The 24503-nt window shown below is 40.7% G+C and overlaps 1 protein-coding gene across 1 annotated transcript in view; it reads left to right on the top strand.

Moving 5' to 3' along the window:
- Positions 1-3216: 3216 nt before the first annotated feature.
- Positions 3217-24503, top strand: part of si:ch211-284o19.8 (protein lifeguard 1) — a 42675-nt gene continuing 21388 nt past the window's right edge. Inside the window, exons 1-2 of the mRNA XM_028793593.2 lie at positions 3217-3362; positions 16601-16792. Coding sequence (XP_028649426.1) covers positions 16630-16792 — 163 coding nt within the window. The 5' untranslated portion in view covers positions 3217-3362; positions 16601-16629. The remainder of the gene's footprint in view (positions 3363-16600; positions 16793-24503) is intronic.

The following is a 24503-nucleotide window of genomic DNA, read 5'->3' as shown; positions in this document are numbered from 1 at the left end:
ACCAACTCTCCATACAGCGTTTTTAGAAAAGTGCACGCTTCCCTCAAGATGTCATACATCCCAAAAGACGCAGACCATAGTAATCAATACCTGAACATAAAAAAATCGATAAAAGCATTATTGAACAATCATTTACAACACAATGGGTGTCAAAAAATGGGGTAAATACAACACACAAAACAGAACACAAGTAACGCTCTTCACAGAGCTAAATGGCCAATCTATGATGGCCACCTCAGAAATATAATGCAACAGTAGAAACTAGTTTGTTCATACACAGTGCGACTCACCAAGTGCAGGCATAGAGCACCGCAACAACTCTATAAGAGAGAATAATCTTATAAATGGCTTAAAGTGATCAAGATAAGACATTCGGCAGTAACTCTAATGAACTACATATATTACTGTATATTCTTATTTAATACGCTACCATGGCTGTCTGTTTGCTTGTCCAGGATTTTAAATCACCTGTAGCTCGCATACCGTTTGAACTAGTGACGTCAAATTTGGTGCACTTATACTACGTGACGTCTACTATCCGCCTCAGGAAGGTGAAGGTCAAACAACAATAACCTGTAGCCTGAAATTCGGTACACATATACTATGCTGAATCCTGCACTACAGCTTTATATTAAAAGTGAAGAGTTTTGGAATTATTCCTCTTTTTATTTTATTTTATTTTATTGTAGAATCAACTCTCGGCAGTGGCCAGCAGGGTGGCAGTATGGGTGCCATTCTCATCCTTACCACCTTTGCCATCACTTCCTCTACCTCTTTATATGTAAATCATTCTTGAGGCAGATTGAAGACTCATGTGCCAGCTTAAGTGAAAAGTTAAGGAAAACATACTGCAACACAAAAACTGACTTAATCAGTTTAAACACAAAAAGATACTGATGAAAGAAGAGAAAAAGTGGGCCGCTAGGGTGGAGAACAGAAGAGCTGCTCAGGAAGCAGCAAGCGCATCAACCTCTGAGCAAATGAATGCTAAACATACAGAGAAAGAAATGAAAACTAGAAATGCTCAAGTCAAGTGTATAACGTGCAGTGCGCCATTACTGGTAAATTATATTGCAAGATATGCCCTTATATTTTTGGGTATGTTGAAATATCTTTAATTTTCATATATATATATATGAAAATTATATATATATATATATATATATATATATACAGTGATCCCTCGCTATATCGCGCTTCGCCTTTCGCGGCTTCACTCTATCGCAGATTTTATGTGTAAGCATATTTAAATATATATCGCGGATTTTTTGCTGGTTCGTGGATTTCTGAGGACAATGGGTCTTTTAATTTCTGGTACATGCTTCCTCAGTTGGTTTGCCCAGTTGATTTCATACAAGGGACGCTATTGGCAGATGGCTGAGAAGCTACCCAGCTTACTTTCTCTCTCTCTCTCTTGCGCTGACTTTCTCTGATCCTGACGTAGGGGGTGTGAGCAGGGGGGCTGTTCGCACACCTAGACGATACGGACGCTCGTCTAAAAATGCTGAAAGATTATCTTCACGTTGCTCCCTTCTGTGCAGCTGCTTCCTGAAACGACATGCTGCACGGTGCTTCGCATACTTAAAAGCTCGAAGGGCACGTATTGATTTTTGACTGTTTGTTTTTCTCTCTCTCTCTCTCTGCTCCTGACGGAGGGGGTGTGAGCTGCCGCCTTCAACAGCTTTGTGCCGCGGTGCTTCGCATACTTAAAAGCCAAACAGCCCTATTGATTTGTTTGCTTTCCTCTGTCTTTCTGACAGTCTGTGCTCCTGACGCACACTCCTTTGAAGAGGAAGATATGTTTGTATTCTTTTAATTGTGAGACGGAACTATCATCTCTGTCTTGTCATGGAGCACAGTTTAAACTTTTGAAAAAGAGACAAATGTTTGTTTGCAGTGTTTGAATAACGTTCCTGTCTCTCTACAACCTCCTGTGTTTCTGCGCAAATCTGTGACCCAAGCATGACAATATAAAAATAACCATATAAACATATGGTTTCTACTTCGCGGATTTTCTTATTTCGCAGGTGGCTCTGGAACGCAACCCCCGCAATGGAGGAGAGATTACTATATATATATATATATATTAATATCTATATTAAATGGCAAGGGACCTTGACTTAATTCTTTTTGTTGGTCGTATTTTTCTATCTTTCAGCCTTTCTTTTGTTGATGTTTACTTGCTGAGCTGACCATTCTTCGTGGGCTGCCGCCATGTATTGTGTGTCTTTAATTTTCTGTGACAGTAATACTGTCTTGTACGTCTGCTGGCTTGTACGTCCGTAATATGCCTGTAATTTTCTCTGACCCTAATACTGGCTTGTATGTGGCTGTAATATGCTTCACTGTATTGTGTACCTTTAATTTCCTCTTGCAGTAATACTGGTTTATATTTCCATAAAACGCCTGTAACTTTCTCTGACAGTAATATCGCGCATCGCACTTCACCAGAAGACACACACACGGACACCTGGACGCACACAGGGATTTTATTATATATATATATATATATATATATATATATATATATATATATATATGAAAATTAAAGATATTTCAACATGCCCAAAAATATAAGGGCATATCTTGCAATATATAGGCCTACGTATACAATACAGTATGTGCCCATATATATTAGTTTAATAAGTTTAGATTACAAGATGCAGAACTACTTCATACACAATAAATAATTCCAAATTTCATATCAAAATCAACTTCATCCCAATCCCCAAACCCTTTTCAGAATACATTATTTTATTTACATTTATTTTACTGAATTTGTAGGCTATTACAGAAATTATTACAATTTAACAAACTGGGCACACTGAACCTGATACCATCGCTGGGCGGGACGCCCCTCAAAGCCGGGATGTTTCTCACCTGCCCACTGGCAGTCAAATGGGAGTCGAAAAGGTGTGTAGCCGGCTGGAGGTGAATCTCAGCTTCAGCTCTAAGCACTTCACTGACAAAATAAAGAAGAAAGTCTCCTTATGGTTACAATAATGTCTCTTAGAGAAAGCCCTTCCGAAAGTTAATTTTCTGAAATGGCTATACGTCAGTCTTTTGTGCTTTTATTTAATGACTTTAAACTGTGATCGCAAAAATGCCTTTTTAATTAGCCGGCGCTACTCGTCTCAACCTTTCAGCGATTTTGTGTCTGGGGGGCCCAAACACCGCCCACCTGCTTTCTTCATATCGAAAGTACTTCACGTCTTTTCGCAAGACTTCGGGAAAAGGAACTGTCCTGACAGCTTTCGGTAATACGTTTGGTACCTTACTCCTTGTTCCTCCTTCCTGGACCAGTCAGCTTGAGTTAAACGCTAGTGCGGCGGAGAGTGAAGAGCGGCGCAGGGCGTACTCAGGTAAGGCTCGTGGGGGTTTTATGTCCGTCTTCATTGTCCGAGCGATTCACTGACAATTTTAAATAAATAGATTGCCTATAGTAGGTGTTAAAAAAGGAAAGCAAATGCTTAAGTAAAGGAAAACTTTGTCTGCACAGAACTATAATGGACAGACTGGACAATTGCTCAGGTGTGGTTAGAAATAAAATAAACTGGCGGCCTTTGGACCTTTTTGAAGTTGCTATAGAGCTGTGCATGTTCCATTTTCATGTGGACATCCTTAAGAGAGTCTCGACTGCTGCTACACTCAAAGGTCCGGCAGCTAGCTGGACGTGCTGCTCTGTATCAGACCGGCGCGGGGTGTCGCCTGGTGTCCCCATCTCGTGGTTGACTCGTCTCAATGGCACTTCTTATTCTCGGTTATAACGGCTTTCCAGAAGTTCCATGTGGCATATAAAGCTGTAGCTCAATTAAAGGTTTCAATTTAGGTTATGTCATTTCATTGCGAGTGGAGTGTGTATAATTCCTCTGCCAGGATTCCCGGTTCATCTAATGCACTAATATGGTGATCGTGGCGGATGCTAATGTGAAGTTTGCAAGTTCTTCTCGTGCGTTTCCTCCGGGAATTAGGATTACCTCACACATCCCAGACACCTGCGCGTTAAATGCATTCACGAATTTAAATTGGGGGTGGGGTCTGCTGCATTGGACGAAACGTTAAGAAGACACGGAGAAGGGCGTACACATTTCGTGCTGTTTAATAAATGATTTCTTTTTAACGTGCCCGGAAAAACAAAAATAGCATCGTCTCTTTAGATCGAATGTTAAAGTGTCGCTGAATGCCTTTGTAAACCACTTCATGCTGCTCTTGAAGATGCAGGAGCAGCGACCTGCGCAGACCTACCGGTGGGCAGTGACGTGAAGGGGGGCACCACAGCACATCAGGGTTTGTTGCATTTTAATCCTGCACACAATGGTGTGTAGTTTTCAATATTACTGGAAATTTGGTTGTGACTTCTGGATTGTTATATTTACGAACTTGGCAGAATACACAGTATGTGCCCATGATTGCTGATTATGTCACAGTATCAGACTCTGCACCTTCCTCTGTCCTGCATATATAATTTATTTTGCAAATATAAAACATTTTAACAAAAAAAAAAACCTCCCAGTGATATGGACCTTATTAGCACATTAAAATCTTTGCATCCAATTTTTTTTCACTTTTTCCACCTAAATAAACTGCAGGAACTGCCTGCATACTCTCGCCACGTGAGGCCGGGCATTGTCGTGCACCAGGAGGAACTCAGGACCCACTGCATCAGCACAGGGTTTGACAATGGGTCCAAGGATTTCATCACGATACCTAATGGCAGTCAAGGTGCCGTTGTCTAGCCTGTAGAGGTCTGTGTGTCCCTCCATGGATATGCCTCCCCAGACCATCACTGACCCACCACCAAACCAGTCATGCTGAACGATGTTACAGGCAGCATAACATTCTCCATGGCTTCTCCAGACCCTTTCACGCCTGTCACATGTGCTCAGGGTGAACCTGCTCTCATCTGTGAAAAGCACAGGGTGCCAGTGGTGGACATGCCAATTCTGGTATTCTATGGCAAATGACAATCAAGCTCAACAGTGCTGAGCGGGCAGTGAGCACAGGGCACACTAGAGGACATCAGGCCCACGGACCACCCTCATGAAGTCTGTTTCTGATTGTTTGGTCAGAGACATTCACACCAGTGGCCTGCTGGAGGTCATTTTGTAGGGCTCTGGCAGTGCTCATCCTGTTCCTCCTTGCCCAAATGAGCAGATACCAGTCCTGCTGATGGGCTAAGGACCTTCTTCAGCCCTGTCCAGCTCTCCTACAGTAACTGCCTGTCTCCTGGAAACTCCTCCATGTTCTCTACTGTCATATGTACTCAGGGTAAATCTGCTCTCATCTGTGAAAAGCACAGGGCACCAGTGGTGGACCTGTCAAATCCGGTATTCTATGGCAAATGCCAATCGAGCTCCACAGTGCCGGGCAGTGAGCACAGGGCCCACTAGAGGACAAAGTCTGTTTCTGATTGTTTGGTCAGAGACATTCACACCAGTGGCCTGCTGGAGATCATTTTGTAGGCTCTGGCAGTGCTCATCCTGTTCCTCCTTGCCCAAAGAAGCAAATACTGGCCCTGATGATGGGTTAAGGACCTTCTATGGCCCTGTCTAGCTCTCCTAGAGTAACTGCCTGTCACCTGGAATCTCCTCCATGCCCTTGAGACTGTGCCAGCAAACCTTCTGGCAATGTAACGTATTGATGTGCCATCCTGGAGAAGTTGGACTACCTGTTCCATATCGCCTCATGCTACCAGTAGTGACACTGACCATAGCCAAATGTAAAACGAGTGAAAAAACAGATGAGGAGGGGAAAATGTCAGTGCCCCCCACCTGTTAAACCATCCCTGTTTTGGGGGTCGTCTCATTGTTGCCCCTCTAGTGCCCCTGTTGTTCATTTCATTAACACCAAAGCAGCTGAAACTGATGAACAACCCCCTCTGCTACTTAACTGACCAGATCAATAGCCCACAAGTTCCATTGACATGATGCTATACACTCATTAAAAAGTGTTTGTTTAATTTTTTGAGCAGTATATATTAAATTAATCCTAATTCAAATGTGTTGTGTTTCCTAAATGTATTTACAGTGCTTTATTTTAGCATAATGAAGTTAATTAAACTACACACATTGTCTTTTAATTAGATAGATAGATAGATAGATAGATAGATAGATAGATAGATAGATAGATAGATAGATAGATAGATAGATAGATAGATAGATAGATAGATAGATAGATAGATAGATAGATAGATACTTTATTAATCCCAATGGGAAATTCACATTTTCCAGCAGCAGCATACTGATACAATAAATAATATTAAATTAAAGAATGATAATAATGCAGGTGAAAAAAAAAGACAATAACTTTGTATAATGTTAAATGTTAACGTTTACCTCCCCCCTCCCAAGGTGGAATTGAAGAGTCGCATAGTTTGGGGGAGGAACGATCTCCTCAATCTGTCAGTGGAGCTGAATTCAAGTGAGTAGCAGTTCACACATTACACTCCTAACAATCCTGGCTCTTTACTGGCGAGTTGTGTGGTTCCTCATTGAGCAATTGCTTGACGGCACCACATCATTCTCAGACAAGTTCTTCGCATATGAAGTTGGTTCTTTGTGCTTTGAAAACCTTCCTAACATGTAAAAAAAAATTAAATCTTGAATGTATAGTAGACTTCCTAGCAAGACACTAAAGATAAAGTAAACCTGAACTTAGCCTGTGTTACTGTAGCAAGAGTAACTTTAAGGTCATGAGCCTTTGGTATTCCAGAAATTCAGGGTTGTTTACTGTCAGTGCCACTCCTAAGTTATTTTGCTTAGGCCAGGCTTTTTATTGCACCAAGGAGCAGGTTTGACAAGTGTACCATCAACAGAAACAGAGAAGTTGGATGCCTTAGAAAGTTGGGATTTTGGACCTACCAGTAACACTTCAGTTTTATTGGCATTAAGTTTGAGAAAGTTATTTTCCATCCATAGCTTAAGATCAATGATGCAGTCAGTGAGTGTGCTGAGAGGTGAATCTGTAGGGGAGTCTGTACTAAGATATAACTGTATATCGTTTGCATAAGAGTGGAAGTTAAGGCCATGTCTGCAAATAATCTGACCCAAAGGAAGGATATAATGTAAAAAAAGTAATGGCCCAAGGACTGAACCCTGAGAGACACCACGTGACACAGGTGAGGTGGAGGATTTATATCGGCCGAGTGTGACAAACTGTTGCCTATTAGAGAGATATGATGTGAGCCATTGAAGGGCTAAGCCAGAGGTCCCTACGTCAGAGAGATGTGACAGGAGGATTTCATGATTAACAGTGTCAGAAGTTTGAGTACCCACCGTGGATGCAATGCAAAAGTCAGTCCTGGGTAGCACACCAACACTTCCAAACCTTTGTATACAAAACTCAAAAGTTTGCTTAAAGGAATAGTTAGGGGTGTTCAGCAGAATGACATGTTTGTGTCTTATTTTACAAAATACAAGTAAACATAATGGGGAGGTTCAGGTTTTCTAACGGAGATGGCGTGTCAGTAGGATTACAGTGTCTCCAGTTTTGACATGCAATAGAAGTTATCTGAATCAAGATATCTGAAAGTGAAAATAAATTTAAACACAAATTGAAAAATGATTTGTTAAGTAATCATGGACACTGGTTCAATTAGTCTGAGTAGTTTTAAAATGAACCATTATTTTTAAGTTGATGCATTTACTTTGTGTTCAGAAAGCGTAGTTAAAGTAATTTAAATAAATGCCTTTATGTAGAATTAAAGTAACTAAATCCATATCATTAAATTTAAACTACATGAAACATTTTATGTTGAGAAGACATAATTTCCTTAAGTCAATCCAACTTAACCTTATTTCACTACATATTGTATTAATGAACATTGTAGACAGTGGTTTGATCTAAACAATGCATAGAACACAAAAGGTTGATGATGTGTGTAGTGGTTCACTAAAGCCGATGTCACATTACTTGACTTTTTGTCATGATAGGTCAGATTTGCTGATCACAGTCGCTGATCTTGTCACTAAACTGTGTCAAATTACCAAACTGAAAATCGCAGCCCATGTCACATTTGCAGACCGAGTGACGATCTTCTAACACAGTCGTGCTTGCCCCTTTTTCTGACAGCCAATAGCGTATTGCCTGACAGAGCAGGGGCCTCATGTATAAACGGTGCGTACGCACAAAAATGTTGCGTAAGAATGTTTCCACGTTCAAATCATGATGTATAAAACCTAAACTTGGCGTAAAGCCACGCACATTTCCACGGTAGCTCATACCCTGTCGTACGCAAGTTCTCCGCCCGGTTTTGCAGACTGGTGGCACCCAGCATCAAAGCAGTGCTACTGTTTGTGTGGTTATCCTTTCTTTTTTAGATCCACATCCCTGACGCAGCTTTATAAATACACTGAAATTAACCGTATATTGTTTATTAGTTTAAGGCATCTGATTGTAATTAACCTGTAATAATATAATGGTCCACAGAATAGTCAAACTATTCCAAATACCATAACTGCTTTAGCATTGTTACTCTCACTGCACTTTCTTCTTCTTTCAGCTGCTCCCGTTAGGGGTTGCAACATCGGATCATCTTTTTCCATATTACTCTCACTGCACCACTCGGAGTATTTATATCACTGTATCTGAGTGTGGAATCACAGCGCTACAGCAGCTAATCAGAAAGAGAATTATCGATATACAGCATCAAGCAAATGCTGCCTCAGCCATGCTGTCTATTGAACTGCTCTCATCCGACAAATGCTTCAGAATATTTAATGTACGGACCTCGCGGTTCAGAAACAGTTTCATCCCAAGAACTATAAACGCACTCAATCAGTCCATCAAGTGCTCCTTGTAGAACTGTTTGTACTTATAAGTACAATTACCTCACTATAAACTTGCGATACAGTTATAATATTGCACAACCTGAGTCACTTTATAAAGCGCGTATTTACATATGATGATGATATCATTTTTAAGGCGAAAAATATGTTTATTATATTATACAGATAAAACTTTAACTTTAACTACACGGTGCCACAGCGCTAGCAAGGAGCTGGAGCTTCGTTCACGGATTGTTCCTGTTACGGTTTGTAAAATATGAGACATCAGACAGAAGAGCTTCTCTTCTGTTTGTGAGGTTCATAGTTCACAAGGTTGGCATGTTGCTTACACCTCGTCTGCTACACTGTACGTCTAGATGAGCATTCATTGGTTCATGTGGTGGTCCTCTCTCCTGCAGGGACAGCCCAACCCTCCCTAATGCGAACAATCAAACCTGTTTGATTATGTCCTAGTAAGTTATATTTTGGTTGATTGCATTCTTCATGTAATTACATTGTTGTTTTGAAACTAATTTAAAAAATGCTTTCTTGATGTAGAGCGAGCAACGTGTATCAAAAAGAAGTCTCACCTTCCACAACCCCGTAAAACCCCAAGGCATTTGAAAGTAAAATCAGTTTACTAAAAGTCTTTAACATTCTTTCAAATTATACAAAGGTGTGGAAATCCCTTGTAATGTGCTATCAACAAAAGGGGCAGGCCTTTATGCAAATGATTGTACTTTATGCAAATATGGGAAAGTCATATTTATAAAGCTTGATTATTTAAAGTTAAATCAGCTTTCTTTATATATAGGAAAAATGAGAATACTGCATTCTGAACATTAGAAAAGTATTAACTGTGAGCGAGATTAACATAAACTAAGTGAGTAATGACAACAGTCCCTGAGATGGATTATGCTTTGGTTGAAAGAAAATAATCTGATTGCTTTGTTTCAATATAAATTGTGTTAGTGTGACATCTTACAAATGTAACTAGAAAAGGTTTAGCAAACACAATTATTTTAAGATAATATAACTTAAATTAGATATTGTTGTCAGTTAATGGTAAGACAGGAGTCAAGATGAAATGTTAGGGTGGCAACACAACCAAACCAAAACCAAAGTTTCCCAAAATTAACAAGCGCACAATGGCACGATAAAAAAACAAACGCATAGTCTAGCCTTAGGCTGCAGTTTAATGGCACTGGAGAGCGGTTGGGTTTCAAGGTCATAGCTCCATAGCATTGATAGCTCATCTGCTGAATGAAACACCTACTTCTGGGAACAGCCTGCTTTTATAGCAAAAAGCTGACCTCAATGGATGATTTCCCTGAGCTGTGAGTGCAAAAGGAGACAATACAATACAATACAATACAATACAATACAATACAATACAATACAGTTTATTTTTGTATAGCCCAAAATCACACAGGAAGTGCCGCAATGGGCTTTAACAGGCCCTGCCTCTTGACAGCCCCCCAGCCTTGACTCTCTAAGAAGACAGGGAAAAACTCCCAAAAAAACCTTGTAGGGAAAAATAGAAGACACCTTGGGAAAGGCAGTTCAAAGAGAGACCCCTTTCCAGGTAGGTTGGGCGTGCAGTGGGTGTCAAAAGAAGGGGGTCAGTACAATACAATGCAGTACACAGAACAGAACAATTTCTCAATATAGTAAGAAATAAAAAATATAAGTTTTAGAAGTACAGAGCAGAATTTAACAGTAGATGATATATCCCATAATAAGATTTGGATTTGTGTAGAGTCCTGGAGACCTCATCCTTCAAGCTGCCTCCCCCATTTGGCCATTCCACGGCTGAAACAGTGCTGGGCCAGCCAATCCGATGAAAGGACCCCTCTTTCCCATGATTCCTGTGATCCTCCATCAGGGATGACTTTTCCTTAGGCAGGCAAAACAACTTGGCAGGTGGGCCATGGCACCAAGTGCCACATTTGAGTACCGAGAAGAAAAACAGAATAAGTGAGGGTTTGTATACAATTATAACTGTCATGTTACTTATGTTTAAGTGCTAATGACTAACAACAGAGATGCAGACAGACGAGTTGGTAATCCCAGGGTGGTAGTGCTTACCTCTGATGAGCCCAGAAGGTGACCCTCAGATTCACATTCCTGAAAATAAATAAACAATACATAAATCTCATTTTCTGAGAGCACCTAAACTGTTCACAGACAGTAGTTAATAAATAAATCAATCAGCACTGTTTCTACAAAAAATATTATGCATTGGTGGTAAGCAAAAACGGACAGGAAGCTTTTTGTACCCATCAAGTGGGCCCACCTAATATACATTATCGATGACACAACGTGCTGGTCGTGTTTGACTAGATGAAATTAACAATGAGGTCAGCTTGAACATTATATATTGTGGCGAACGGCTGGGGGCAGTAACCAGCCGGGATGCCCGGAAGGACCAAAGAAGGGAGTACGCCTCCTCCGGACCACGAGGGGCGACCACCCTGGTGGCTATGGGGACCACGGGAAAGGAGCATGGAAGCTCAACCCTATAGGGGCCCGTGGTCACCACCATGGGGCACCCAAACGCCAGGAGAGCCCTGGTCCTCAGCACTTTCGCCACACCCGGAAGTGCTGGGTGGACAAAGACCAGGGACACCCAGAGTGCTTCCGGGTGCACAGCCGGCACTTCCACCACACCAGGGAGTGCAGGCAGAAGTTCATCAGGAGGAACCTGGAGCATGTCCGGGTGAGGATAAAAGGGGCTGCCTCCCTCCGTTCGATGGCTGGAGTCGGGTGGAAGAGGATGGAGCTCGGAGGAGAGGAGTGGAGGTGGTCAAGAAGAGAGAAGGGCATTGTGATAGGCCAGGACTTAAAGGGTGATTAGTACGGGAGTACTGGGTTGTGTGCACTGTACTTTATTTAATTATGAATAAACGTGTGTTGGTGCTTGAACCATCGGTGTCTGCCTGTCCGTGTCCGGGCCACCTTCCACAATATATAAAAAAAGATGGTCATGAAGGGCTTTCAAAACACAGTAATTGAGGGGACTCATCTTGCAGTTCTACTCTCATCCCCTTCAATTTTGTAGCAAGGGTGGGCTTGCAAGGTCGACAGTGAATACAATGTATTGGAAACTTCTAGAGGATCTTACCACTTTGCATTTGAAATCGGAGTCGGAGTTTACACCTAAAATAACATTTCATATAATATTTAAGCATTGGATTTGAAATAAATGTATGTGCATTAATTAAATGGAAAAACACGTAGCTATTACATTTTCAGACCGAAACATATTTGAAGACACATGTGATTCATCCATTCACTGATCTTTATTTCTCTTCTCAAGTTAAGTAATATTTAAAATAATTGATTTCCAGACAGGTTGATCAGTGTTGTGGTCTCATGTCTGATTATCAGTCTGATTGTGCTTTGTTTTGCATTAACATCCCATCCTGGGATGAGTCTCACCTTGTACCATATGCTACTGGGTTCTCACTTAATATTTTTTATCCAAGGCAACTTAAGATATTTGAGATACAATTGGTTATATTTCTTTAGTTTTTCCAATTGGAGCACAGGCAGGTGAAGTGGCTTGCTCATAGTCACACAGTGTCAGTTTCAGGATTTGAACTCACAATCTCAGGGTTTGAGATCCAAAACCTTAACCACTACACCACACTTGTAGCCATGGGCATAAGGCAGGAAAATAACAGTGACATCTGTCTGTGTCTGTCAGGCTCTGAATTCTATGTAGAAATGGTTAAGCCCGAGTGTCCCTTGAGTTAAGACTGAACAGCGCTTGAGAGAGTATCCTGCTGCCATCTAGTGGATAAAATAACATAATGCTGAAAAATAATTATGAATATTTCAGTGTGATATACCACTATATGGTAACTCTGAGCCTTCAATCAAAACACACAATTAAATACAAACCAAAAAAATGTAAATCCAATTTTGGAACAAGCTGAACTATTACTTGAATCCAGCGATAGGGATGACAATGAGAACTGGTCATCAGACGTTGACACGGATAGTGAAACTGATGCATGTAGTACTGCACCACTGAATTCCTGTGATGTGCCTGATGGGAATCGGTCATATGAAGCTTCAGCATTGAGAAAAGATAAAATGATTGCAATGAAGTGAAAGGGCAATGAAGATGTTAGCCTCCTAAGCACTGCTCATAATGCAGCAACTGTCAATGTTTGTGTCGGGGCAAATGTCGAAGTCACTAAACCTTGTGCTGTGGTAGCCCACAATAACACAAGGGGCACTTCGATTGTGTGGATCAGACACTCACATTCTACCGTCTCACGTGCAAGCAACAGAAAAATGCACAAAGAAGCACGCTTCTACTGTCCTGATTGCAATGTCGGGCTGTGCGTTGGCAGCCGTTTCAAAACGTCACATGACAGATGTGCACCTCAGTAGAACAGTGGACACTTGACATACCTTTTCTATTGTGTTTATGTTGACATTTGGTATACAGTGTGTATGTGTCCATCCATCCATTATCCAACCCGCTATATCCTTACTACAGGGTACCAGGGGTCTGCTGGAGCCAATCCCAGCCTACACAGGGCGCAAGGCAGGAAACAAATCTCGGGAAGGGATAGGGACAATTTAGGATTGCCAATGCACCACCACGCAGACATGGGGAGAACATGCAAATTCCATGCAGAGAGGACCCGGGAAGCGAACCTAGGTCTTCTAACTGCGAGGCAGCATTGCTACCACTGCGCCACCGTGCCGGATATGTTTGTTAGGAAATGTGAAATGGGGGCTGTTGGGGACTTTTGTTGTTTAACTTGTATCTTATAATTAGCTTAAAATAACTCCAGGTTGACAGATAGGGAAGACTGCAAGTAAATTCCAAGTCACCTGATTTATTTATTTTTTATTATTGTCTCTTACAGGGCCATCTTACTAGCATCATAGGACCCCAGACAAAGTAGTGTGCTGCAGCCCCTGCTTTGATTGCAAAACAGAAACATACATAGGCATCAGAAACATCATGGACCCCTAGCCAGTGCCCATTACCCATACGGTCACATGCTTATAACAAACATCAAGGCATGTTATAAAAACGTTTAATGGCTTTTGACAGAGGCAGGTGTGAGGCAGTTGAAAAGGGGGGACGACACACAGCTTTGAATACGGGAGTGCGGCGTTGTTGTGAGAGGCAGAGGACGGTGGCTGTTCAGAAGATGCACTGAAACAACATGCCGTCTGAGAACAAAATGCATCGCAACCTAAAATGCACCCCAGCGACAAAGACTACACCATGAATGTGGTGCCTACTTTTAAGTAAGCACCTCAGCTGCATTAAGAAGAATGGGCTCTTTAAATTACATGGACCCCCAAATCAGTTACCGCTTTTATGAACATTGACTTGAATTGCTCAGGTTGTATGTTTTCTTCTTCTGTTTTTGACTTCTAGTATTTAATGCCCGGTTTCCCTGCAAATATACATAAGTAATGATAAAATTAAAGTTTGTATATGATCTCGCTGAAACTTGTCTTGTTTATCGATATAATTTGCCCCCATGTGCTCGTTTGTGTGATTTTGTTGTTTAGCCCTTTCGAAGGCAGTGATCTGGCCTTGTTGGAGTTTGCCTTGCATGCTTGTTCAGGTGTGAGCTGTGTTCATTCTGTTAGAATTGTGCAGGACCATCAGGGGTAACGAGGAGGTAGTTAGTCTCTGACCCCTGCTAAGATATTGAAGTAAAGGTAGCCAACCTTGGCCAAATTGCTCTGGGCGATATGTGCAGCCCTCTCAAAGGTGGCAATCTGCAAAGTCCTGAAGCAGCTCTTGGCCTTCACTATGGCATCCCAAAGTTTAGCCCTTTCAGGGGTAGTTCTTTGGGGCAGCAATTGACACTTGACCCATGTTTAGGAATATTTGCTTTGTATTTGATCTGTACCCCAGCAGTGGCAGTGATGTGTTGTGTTAGTGAATGTCAAGTTAGTAAGTACTGTGGGGCGCACTTGTAAATCAAGGATCATAATAATTGAGACATTTCCAGCATTGGATTGTCCACCAACATAAAAAGAACCTAAGAGGGGAAAGTATCTTTATATGAACACTTCCACAGAGCAAAACACTGATGGGAATGGAAGAATGACAGTCAGTTGAGTAGGTGTGTGCAAGCAAGGATGAAATTTAGTGACATGATGATGACATGTAGTTCTTCCTTTTGGATTATGCAGAAGGCAATCTTGCTGCTTTTAAGGAGAAGCCACAAAGCTTTTTTAGGATCAGAGGCATAAATTGTGGCCAACAGGGGGCGCTCCATCTATGTTGGATTACAATATTCGGTCTGCAGTGATTACTCACTCACTTTATCTTCTCCTTATGGTGTTGGGGTCTTGAGTCATTGGTTATGTTTTGTTCTCTGTTTTGCCAGGATCTTCATTTGTTCCATGGTCATCCCTCCTCTTTTTTGCTGCATCTTTGACATTTTCCTCCCACAGCTTTCTGGGTCTTCTCCTCTGTCTTTTCCCTTCACCCTTCATTTCAAACACCTCTCCTTATTATGTGTCCATTCCACTGTAGCTCTTTAATTTCTGTGGTTTCCATGAGTGTTTGTCCAGCTCTTCACAGATTCTTTTTGTTTTACCTGCCACTCAGATTAAATACTTCATTTCAACTGCTGATCTTTATCCAGTATTACCCAAGAATCTGCAGTGTATAATATAGTTGGTACATACACTTTGGGGTTTTTATATAGATGAATCTTCATTTTTAACTTCATTTTTTTCCCCTATTAGGTTATTTGATAATTTAAAAATATTCATTATTTGCCCTGCTTATTCCGTTTCCAATTTTTTCATCTATCTTTCCATCTTCACTTATTATTACTCCCAGGTATTCATGTATTGACATGTTTTGCAGCTGCTTTCCATCCATCTGTATTCACATTTGCCCTTTCTCTTCCTGTTCTCCCCTTATTTTTTCATTACTTTTCTTTACATTTATTATCCATCCATCCATCCGTTACCCAACCCGCTATATCCTAACTACAGAGTCACGGGGGACTGCAGGAGCCAATCCCAGCCAACACAGGGCACAAGGCAGGAAACAAACCCCGGGCAGGGCGCCAACCCACCGAAGTACATTTTTTATGCCTTTGTTAATTATATATTCCATACATGAGGGTAAATCTTAGTTAGTTATTTGAAAATTACACAGTAACCACAACAGACAGAAGCTAATGCAATACAACACATTTGTAATGGCTTGTGGGTAGTTTGATCTCACACAGTGCTGTTCTCTAGTTGAAGCCAAGGTCAAATGAAAATGGATGCTCCACTGTGGGATTGCACCATTGCTGAACAGTACACCATAGTGAGATTTCTTTGGACAGAGGGAGTGAGACCTGCTGAAATTCACTGATGGGTGTTGGCTCAGTACAGAAGTGAAAAAATTAGAAAGGTTTAAAGCAGGACAAGTGTAACCATCAAGTGTTGACCATCAACACAAGCCCATGTCGACAGGGTGAATGCCTTAATCAAAGAAGACAGATTATGTTGTCCAGTGTTGCTGCACATTTGGATATCAGCTATGGATCTCCATATGATGCAAGTTATCTCCACGATGACTTGGGGTACCATAAAGTTTGTGCAAGATGGGCACCCAAAACAGTTTACTGATCTAAACAAGCCAACATCCTTCAGCTACATGTACACTTGCCTAATGAGCCTTGTTACGTGATACTCCAAAACACAATGATGAAGATGCTAAGACCTGCAATGTGAAGTTTAGTGTGGACTTCCTCAATCAAGGCACATACCAAAGTGAGTTGGCCATGCTCTAGGTTATCTTTCATTTATGGGTTAACATTTTTGTTCTGTTTTTATAGGAACAATCTAAGGATAAACCCCAGCCAAGATGGCAGAGACTAAAAGTGACACAGGTCTTTCTGAAAAAGATGCTGTCAAAACAGAAGTCGGACAATCCAGTTATACCAACATGGCCTTTGCATATCCTGAAGCTGGTGAGGCAATGCAAGTACCTCCACCTCCATCATACATGCCACCTTCATATCAATCAGGTAGCGTATGAGAAGCTGATCTGAATTATAAAATGTAATCCACTAAGTGATGAACACTCGTGGTATTAGACTGCTTACAAAACTTTGATTTTCAATTGATGAATCATTTCAGTTTTTGACTGAGGTTACTGACAACAAGTGATGGATCCCAAAAATAGATTAGTGAGGTAAACTCTTATGGTATTAGTTGATAAGCAATACAAGAAAGCAAGTCCACGGGAGAAAAAAATAGAACAGTGAAAAGTCCATGTGTTCTTTTTCAGACCTGCTGTATTAGCGAGATATTTCCCTCTACTTAACTCTACTTTACCTATTTTCTTCAGAGATAAGTGAACTCATCAGGTTTTTTGGTCTACTGTTGCACCTTACATAGATATAAACATACACAGAGACCCTAACCACAAAAGTACTGTATGAAAAACGTATACACGTGCACGTTATTCCCTAGCACTTTAACCCACACAAGTACCGTATGAATAACACATACACAGTCCGCTCTCCCTAGTACTCCAAGAGACTTACTTATTATCTGCACAAACAACAAGCAATGTTTTAAATTTATCTGAGATCTAAATATTACTTTGGCCTCTAGGATTACATTTAAACATTCAAAGGCTCAACATTCTTGGTGACAGGCCATTTATAAACCAAAAATGCCTTACTTTATGTACTGTTCCCTACTATTGGATGGAGCTCTCATCCTCAGCCTTAATAAACCTTGCAGATCGGCGCGCATGGCAAACTTCTGACTGCTCCAGTTTTATTATTATATTCCTTCATTACTTCAGTCACTCTAGATATAAAGACAAACTATATTAAGTTAAAAGCCGTGGTATGTATTAAAGAACAATAATACCAGTAGAGAAAAGCATAAAAGAAAATGTGGATAGCAAAGTCTACATATATATAATCTTTAGAAAAAAATTACGAACGGTTAAAGATGTCAAAGGTGAATGTCCCAGGGTGGTGTTGATTTAGCAAGCAATCTTCATGGAACATTTCAGCTGATGATCAGATGAAAACGGTCACACATTGCTGGCGACCTCTTTTGGTGTCATTCTGTCGTCTCCTCTTGATGTTACTGCTGGACCTTCTTCTGATGTCGCTGCTCTGTTGTCTTGTTGTTTAGTCCTTCATATTTATTATAAAATTCCACAGGTGTTTCACGACATGTGATTGTTAAATACACCTGATTGGCTGGCTGTCAATATGACTTGCTCAAACTCTTTAATCCGTTTCCTAAACAATAACATTTTTGATGTTTTAATAGCCTTCCTGTCCCAAGCTGGAAACTGGTTTCGCAATTGACTCTAATCCCATGGCATCTGTGTCTGTTCACAGGTTATAAAGTAATAAATACAGCTTGAGGCATCTGCATGTCTTCTCTCCCCAAGCTGTAAACTAATTTAGTCCTACGTGCAACCGATGTCACTGTGCTTTGATTACTATTACAATTTAGGAAAACAGAATGCTTCAATGTTAAAATTTGCCCATGGAAGTATCCTGTATTTAAATTCATCTTGTTTGGCTTGAGCAAGGTATAATGGAAATATAGACACAGAATTACAGATTTTGTGTCACACCAGAACCACCTCTTATCTAGTTCAGGGTCTCAGGTTACTGGTGAATATCACAACAGCATTGAGAATGAGGCAGGAAACAGCACTAGATGGGGCACTGGACCACTGCATGTCACGCACACACCAATAGTCACTTATATTGGACCATTTTAATGTCACCAGTTAATTTTGAGGTACATGAATGTATGGTGACACAAATTAATTTAAAATTAATTTTCCCATTCTCAACCTTGAAACTAGATTAAATGGGATGGACAGATGGATGGATGATGGTGGACAGTTATCAAAATCATGAGAGCAACTACAGAGCACATGTACAATCTGTTACATCATGTTATGTCTTTAGAAGTTTTAATTGGGGAGAAAAATACATATTAAAATATTAGAATCTATGTTTTAACAAATAACATTTATTTATCCACTTAGCCAACATTTAGATTAGCAGCACTTTACACGTACATATGAATAATGCAATTGTTTTTATGGCTCTACAATTGAAGCACAGGGAGCAGTACAGACCTGCACTAAAGCTGATGTCACTTTATGCGACTTTTAGTTGTAGGGCACGTCAGAGTTGCCGACTGCTGTTGCTGATCTCGTCTTCTGCCCATCTGAAAATTCACTGGTCCTGTCACATTTGCCAACGTCATGACGCCCCTCCAGCACAGTTGTGCTCACCCCTTTCTCTGACAGCCAACGACGTGCTACCTGATGAAGCCCATGCTTTTTGAATGGTTAACAGGTTTGGCGAGTACTACTGCAATCTCTGCCTTTTTTGTTTTCCATTTTGTCATGTAAAATAAAACACAATCAACATGCAGGTGAGGTCAAAAAACATCCATGTTTGTTGCTGCGTTAAAAAAAAAGCCAGGGGACTGAGTTAGGCGTACCTGTAAAACCTTCAGCCAACACTGGCTCTGTCTGGCAGCCAGTTATTAGCTGTCTGGAAAAGGAAACACCCTTGGAATATTTTGGAAATGTGAACCTGTGATGCAAAGTAAGTCGCCACATTTCTCTTATTTCTCTCCAGGTATATGTAATTAAAACAGACAATCAATACACACACAGCCATGTGAGACAGTGAACGACTGGTTCGTTTGTTATGCATATCCCAGTGTTAACTGGTAAATGGTTAAGCCAACGAGAAGAAACTGAACTGTGAATGAAGCTCTTTAAGACAAAAAGAAACAGTTAAAGGTTGGCAGTTTTAAGAAGTGAGTTAAGTCGACATCACATCACCTGACTTGTTAGATTTACCGGCCACAGTTGCTGATCTCCTCCCCAGACCACATCAGTTTTCAGAGGCGTGACCACGGGGGGGCTGGGGTGGGCACTGCCCCCCCAGAGACAAGCCATGCCCCCCCTGCGAAATGCTCTGTCTGTCCAATGAAAACTCTGGAGAAGAATAACATTTGATTTTCAAAACTGAGTTGATTTCCAATCGGCCCGTTTGAATTTGGGGCGCATCCGTCAGTGTCTCCTCCACTAGACAGGCACCGTGCTGCTCACAGTTCACTTCGCCACACATTTTGCAGCACGTTTTGAACCTATTGACCACATTCTTTAATTAAAACAACGTATACATTCCATTCTTCTTTTATTTTCTGGTTGGTAACACCAAAGGCTATGCATAGATAGATAGATAGATAGATAGATAGATAGATAGATAGATAGATAGATAGATAGATAGATAGATAGATAGATAGATAGATAGATAGATAGATAGATAGATAGATAGATAGATAGATAGATACTGTACTTTATTAATCCCAAGGGGAAATTCACATACTCCAGCAGCTGCATACTAATAACAAACAATATTAAAATAAAGAGTAATAAAAATGCATGTAAAAACAGACAATAACTTTATATAATGATAACGTTTACCCCCCAAGGGTGGAATTGAAGAATCGCATAGTTTGGTGGAGGAATGATCTCCTCAGTCTGTCAGTGGAGCAGGACAGTGACAGCAGTCTGTCGCTGAAGCTGCTCCTCTGTCTGGAGATGATACTGTTTAGTGGATGCAGTGGATTCTCCATAATTGATAGGAGCCTGCTGAGCGCCCGTCGCTCTGCCACAGATGTCAAGCTGTCCAGCTCCATGCCAACAATAGAGCCTGCCTTCCTCACCAGTTTGTCCAGGCGTGAGGTGTCCTTCTTCTTAATGCTGCCATAGCTGGCTTATTAAAAAGCAGACATCTTCAACCTCTGTCTCTCCGCAAGCTGCTGGCTCCATGGTTGAGCCCATCACCACTGCTACCAACACGGAGCACAGCACACCCACGTCGGGAACTGAAACTCCAAAAGATGTAGATAAGCCTACACAATCCTCCAGCTCTGCGCCCGTGTCAGGTACTCCAAACCTCTGCCTTCAACAAAATATACAGTCTGGTCTGCCTGACTTAGGCTAAATATGGATAGCCCATCCCAGCCCATTTTAATTAATTATCCCAAGCGCGCATTCGGAAAGACACTCGGATGTTTTAGTGCAAGCTGGTATCAGTCTCGTCCATGGCTTGAATATTCTGTTGTCCGTGATGGCAGATTTTACTTTGCCTGCCGCAAATTTAGTGTTTCCAATTCGGACCGCGAGGACATATTCACCAAACACAGCTACACTAATTGGAAAAAAGCTCTAGAAAAAGACGGTGGCGGCTTCCACAAACACGCATCTAGTATCCTGCATGTCAGAGCCATGTTTGCATCACGGCACTCAGCATTGGTGTGTCTTCAGCTGCATGCGAAAGCTCTTTCTCTACTTTGAACCGCATTCTCACTCCACTCCGCCGAATCATAAGACTGTATTGCTGCACGACGTCAACACACAGCGATGTGATGATGTCTGCGTTTTGAGTTTGAATGTGTGTTTATTACAGTCGTCTAACTGGGGTGCTCTGTGATTGACGGCGGACAGTAAACTTTGTAAAAATGGTATCAAAAATGCCACTTTGTTAGTTGTTACATCAGTCGTTTTGGCGTGCGCGCTACATGTTTTGTTATCAATAAATTCTTCAACCACAGCTTATCAACAAAGAAACCTGGAAAATAAGATTTAGTAAAAAAAAATAATAGGAATAATTATAATTAATAATTCACTGCTTGACCCACAAGAACTCTGTGCAAAGACATTTTAAAATAAATGTACTAATCCACTTTCACGCCACACGTGGTGCCTTGCTCTTAAACATTTACAGTACTCTGCTATTTTTTTAGTAGCAGTTTTTTACGATGGGCCAGCGCCCATTGTGCCCATATATTAAAACAGCCCGGTGCTATAATTTATATTAATGACGCGTACAACACCAGAAAAAAGCACAATAAAGGCACACAAAACACGAACGCACAGTTCAAGCAGTACAAACACCAAGGCGGGTATGTGATGGGCACACGCAGTAGAGCAGAGAGACCCGTGCATTTACACGCACACACGTAACTGGGTTAACGTGAATAACCCACTTAAGGCAGAAATCTGCTTTGTTAATAATCTGCGTATACCTGTGCTAGTCATCTTCTGGAGTTCTTCTTTGTCACAACGCTCAGACGTCATTAAAGTTCACACAAAAAGAGTTAAACGTCACCATCGTCCAACGTAAATTCAAAAATAAGCATTACGCTTGTGATAGATTTTTTGTGTTTTATAAATAAGTTTAGCTGGGTTAGTTTGGGTGCATGCTTAGCTATACTAACACTTTATTTATTGGGTTCTGTTAGCTCTTTTTCTACATTGGGATTAATAATCTATCTATCTATCTATCTATCTATCTATCTATCTATCTATCTATCTATCTATCTATCTATCTATCTATCTATCTATCTATCTATCTATCTACTTGATCTGGGGTTGAGCACCACAAAGGACTGACCCGTTATGTTTGCATCTTGCCTTGCACCCAGTGCTGCTGGCATTAAAAAATAACACATGTATTCGTACTTAATAAAAATAATTAAATAAAATAAGTACTGAGTTAGGTTACACGTTGCTTTAATCAGTAATTGAACTGCGTAACGCAAGTCACCTTGCCGAGCATAGGACGCTGCTGCTGTGCCGGCGCTGTACTGTCTAGCCTTGCGCGCGTGCTTTATGCAAATCTGGAAGGTTCCACTAGGGGGCATTGCGAGACATCATAACGGTAAGAAAACAACATCCGGTTTCGCTGTTTTGCGAGTTGAGGGATAGAGATGTTCAAAATTTAAAAACAAAAGTTATTTGTAATGAAAAAAAAGACGGCAAAAGCGATCCAGATGGTTATGTGAGACCTTTAAATGTATCCTGTCATTAGGAGGGGGAATGTGCGACACTTGTATTGCGTATGCGAGAAATAGATGAAGAAAAGCACATTCATATGTTAAAAACTTGATATCAAATTTCAAAACCGTGATATCAAATTTTAAAACTGTGACATCGAATTTCAAAAAAGCTACGTCAAATTTCAAAATCTTTATCAAATTTCAAAAGCTCTAACAAATTTTAAAAGCATGATGTCAAGTTATATACAAAATGAAAAATGGATTAATGGCCCACCATAATACAATATATTAGTATTTTAGCTCTCTTTTTTTAAAATTAATTTTCAAAAACACAATATCAAATTTTAAAAACTGGATATAAAATTTCCAAAGCTTAATAGTAAATTTTAAAAGCTTGATATCAAATTTAAAAACTGGCGATATTAGCGTTGTAACTGCTGAAATCAAGGAAAATGTATTAAATATTAAAACGGACTGCCATAGTAACCCACGCACGATTCTGACATTCTGTTAAGATGAAACGCAGGACAGCCACAGCCCTGGGCGCTGTGTGTTTTTGAGGTTTGATGAAGAGTTTACTGAACACCAATACTTCACTTGACAAAACACATTTCATGGGGTACAGGGACTCTTTCATTCACTGAAAGCTAAACATGGAATTGTTGTTCGTCTTCTTCAACTGAGTTTAAATAAGAAGTGGGTGTGGCAGAATCACCTGTGGATCCTTCCATCTTTTTTGTGATATTGCGCACAGAAAAAGGGAGCTTTGGGTGTTGTACTATACTCACTAAAGTACGTGCAGATTAAAGTAGTAGTGTAAAGTAATGTTGTCACTTAAGCATTAAATTAGAGAAGTAAATGTTCATTACATTAGAATGAGAATATGAATATACCTACATTTAGATCTGCAATGTTAATTTCTCTGTTAAGTTTTAAGTATAATGTGTTAGAAAGTAGTGTTTATAAAGTTAAGCATTCAAGATCTGGGAGGATATGCGAGAGGAAGTCCGATTGTTGTTTTTTGGTTTTGTCCTGACCATGTGCTAGCAGCTGCAGAGAATACAGCTTGTATTTGGAACAGAAATCTGCCTCCATTCAGTTTTTTTTTTGTTCCCAAAAAGGATTCCATCCACCTTAGAAGACAAACCTTGTTACATTTGGTGGCAGCGGTGGGATAGTGGCATAGCTTCTTGTATATTATTAACATTACTGCTATATGTTTCAGTGCTCAGCACAGTGGTTGTTCCAGCAGGGAGTGAAATTATCATGACTGCCAGTGCGGGCACACCTACATTACCTTAGTCAGTCCCTGACAACTACTTTGGTGTGTTAGGACCTCAAACTAATTGTGATGTTATTGTAGCTCGCACTCTCAGTCAGATACAGAATGGACTTATTATTGAACGAGTGCTTAACCCCTCTAATGAAGACTAGGAATTAACATTGCGGATCTAAATGTAGGTATATTCATATTCTCATTCTAATATAAGGAACATTTACTTCTCTAATTTAATGCTTAAGTGACAACATAACTTTACATTAGCATGCGGTGCGAAGCAGGACACATCGGTGACTGTAGGCTCGTTCAGCAGAGAGCACACTAATGGGACAGGCGGATTTTAAGTGACTGACGAAATAAAGCATTGTGTGAATTTATAAGCAAGTAAAGCAGATATTCTCAAATGATACTCAAGTAAAATAGTGAAGTAGATTTTAAACACTGCTCCTGGCTAACAGCTCTCATGAAAGATTACGGAGGCATAGTGGTGGCTTTGAGGCTAGGGATCGGCACTGGTAATCAGAAGGTTGCCGGTTCAAATCCTGTAAATGCCAAAAAGGGACTCTGCTCTGTTGGGCCCTTGAGTAAGGCCCTTAACCTGCAAT

The sequence above is a fragment of the Erpetoichthys calabaricus genome, chromosome 2 (assembly GCF_900747795.2).
Source record: "Erpetoichthys calabaricus chromosome 2, fErpCal1.3, whole genome shotgun sequence".
NCBI lineage: Eukaryota > Metazoa > Chordata > Cladistia > Polypteriformes > Polypteridae > Erpetoichthys > Erpetoichthys calabaricus.
The sequence above is the reverse complement of the archived record's forward strand: the minus strand, read 5'-3'. Positions and strand labels throughout refer to the sequence as shown.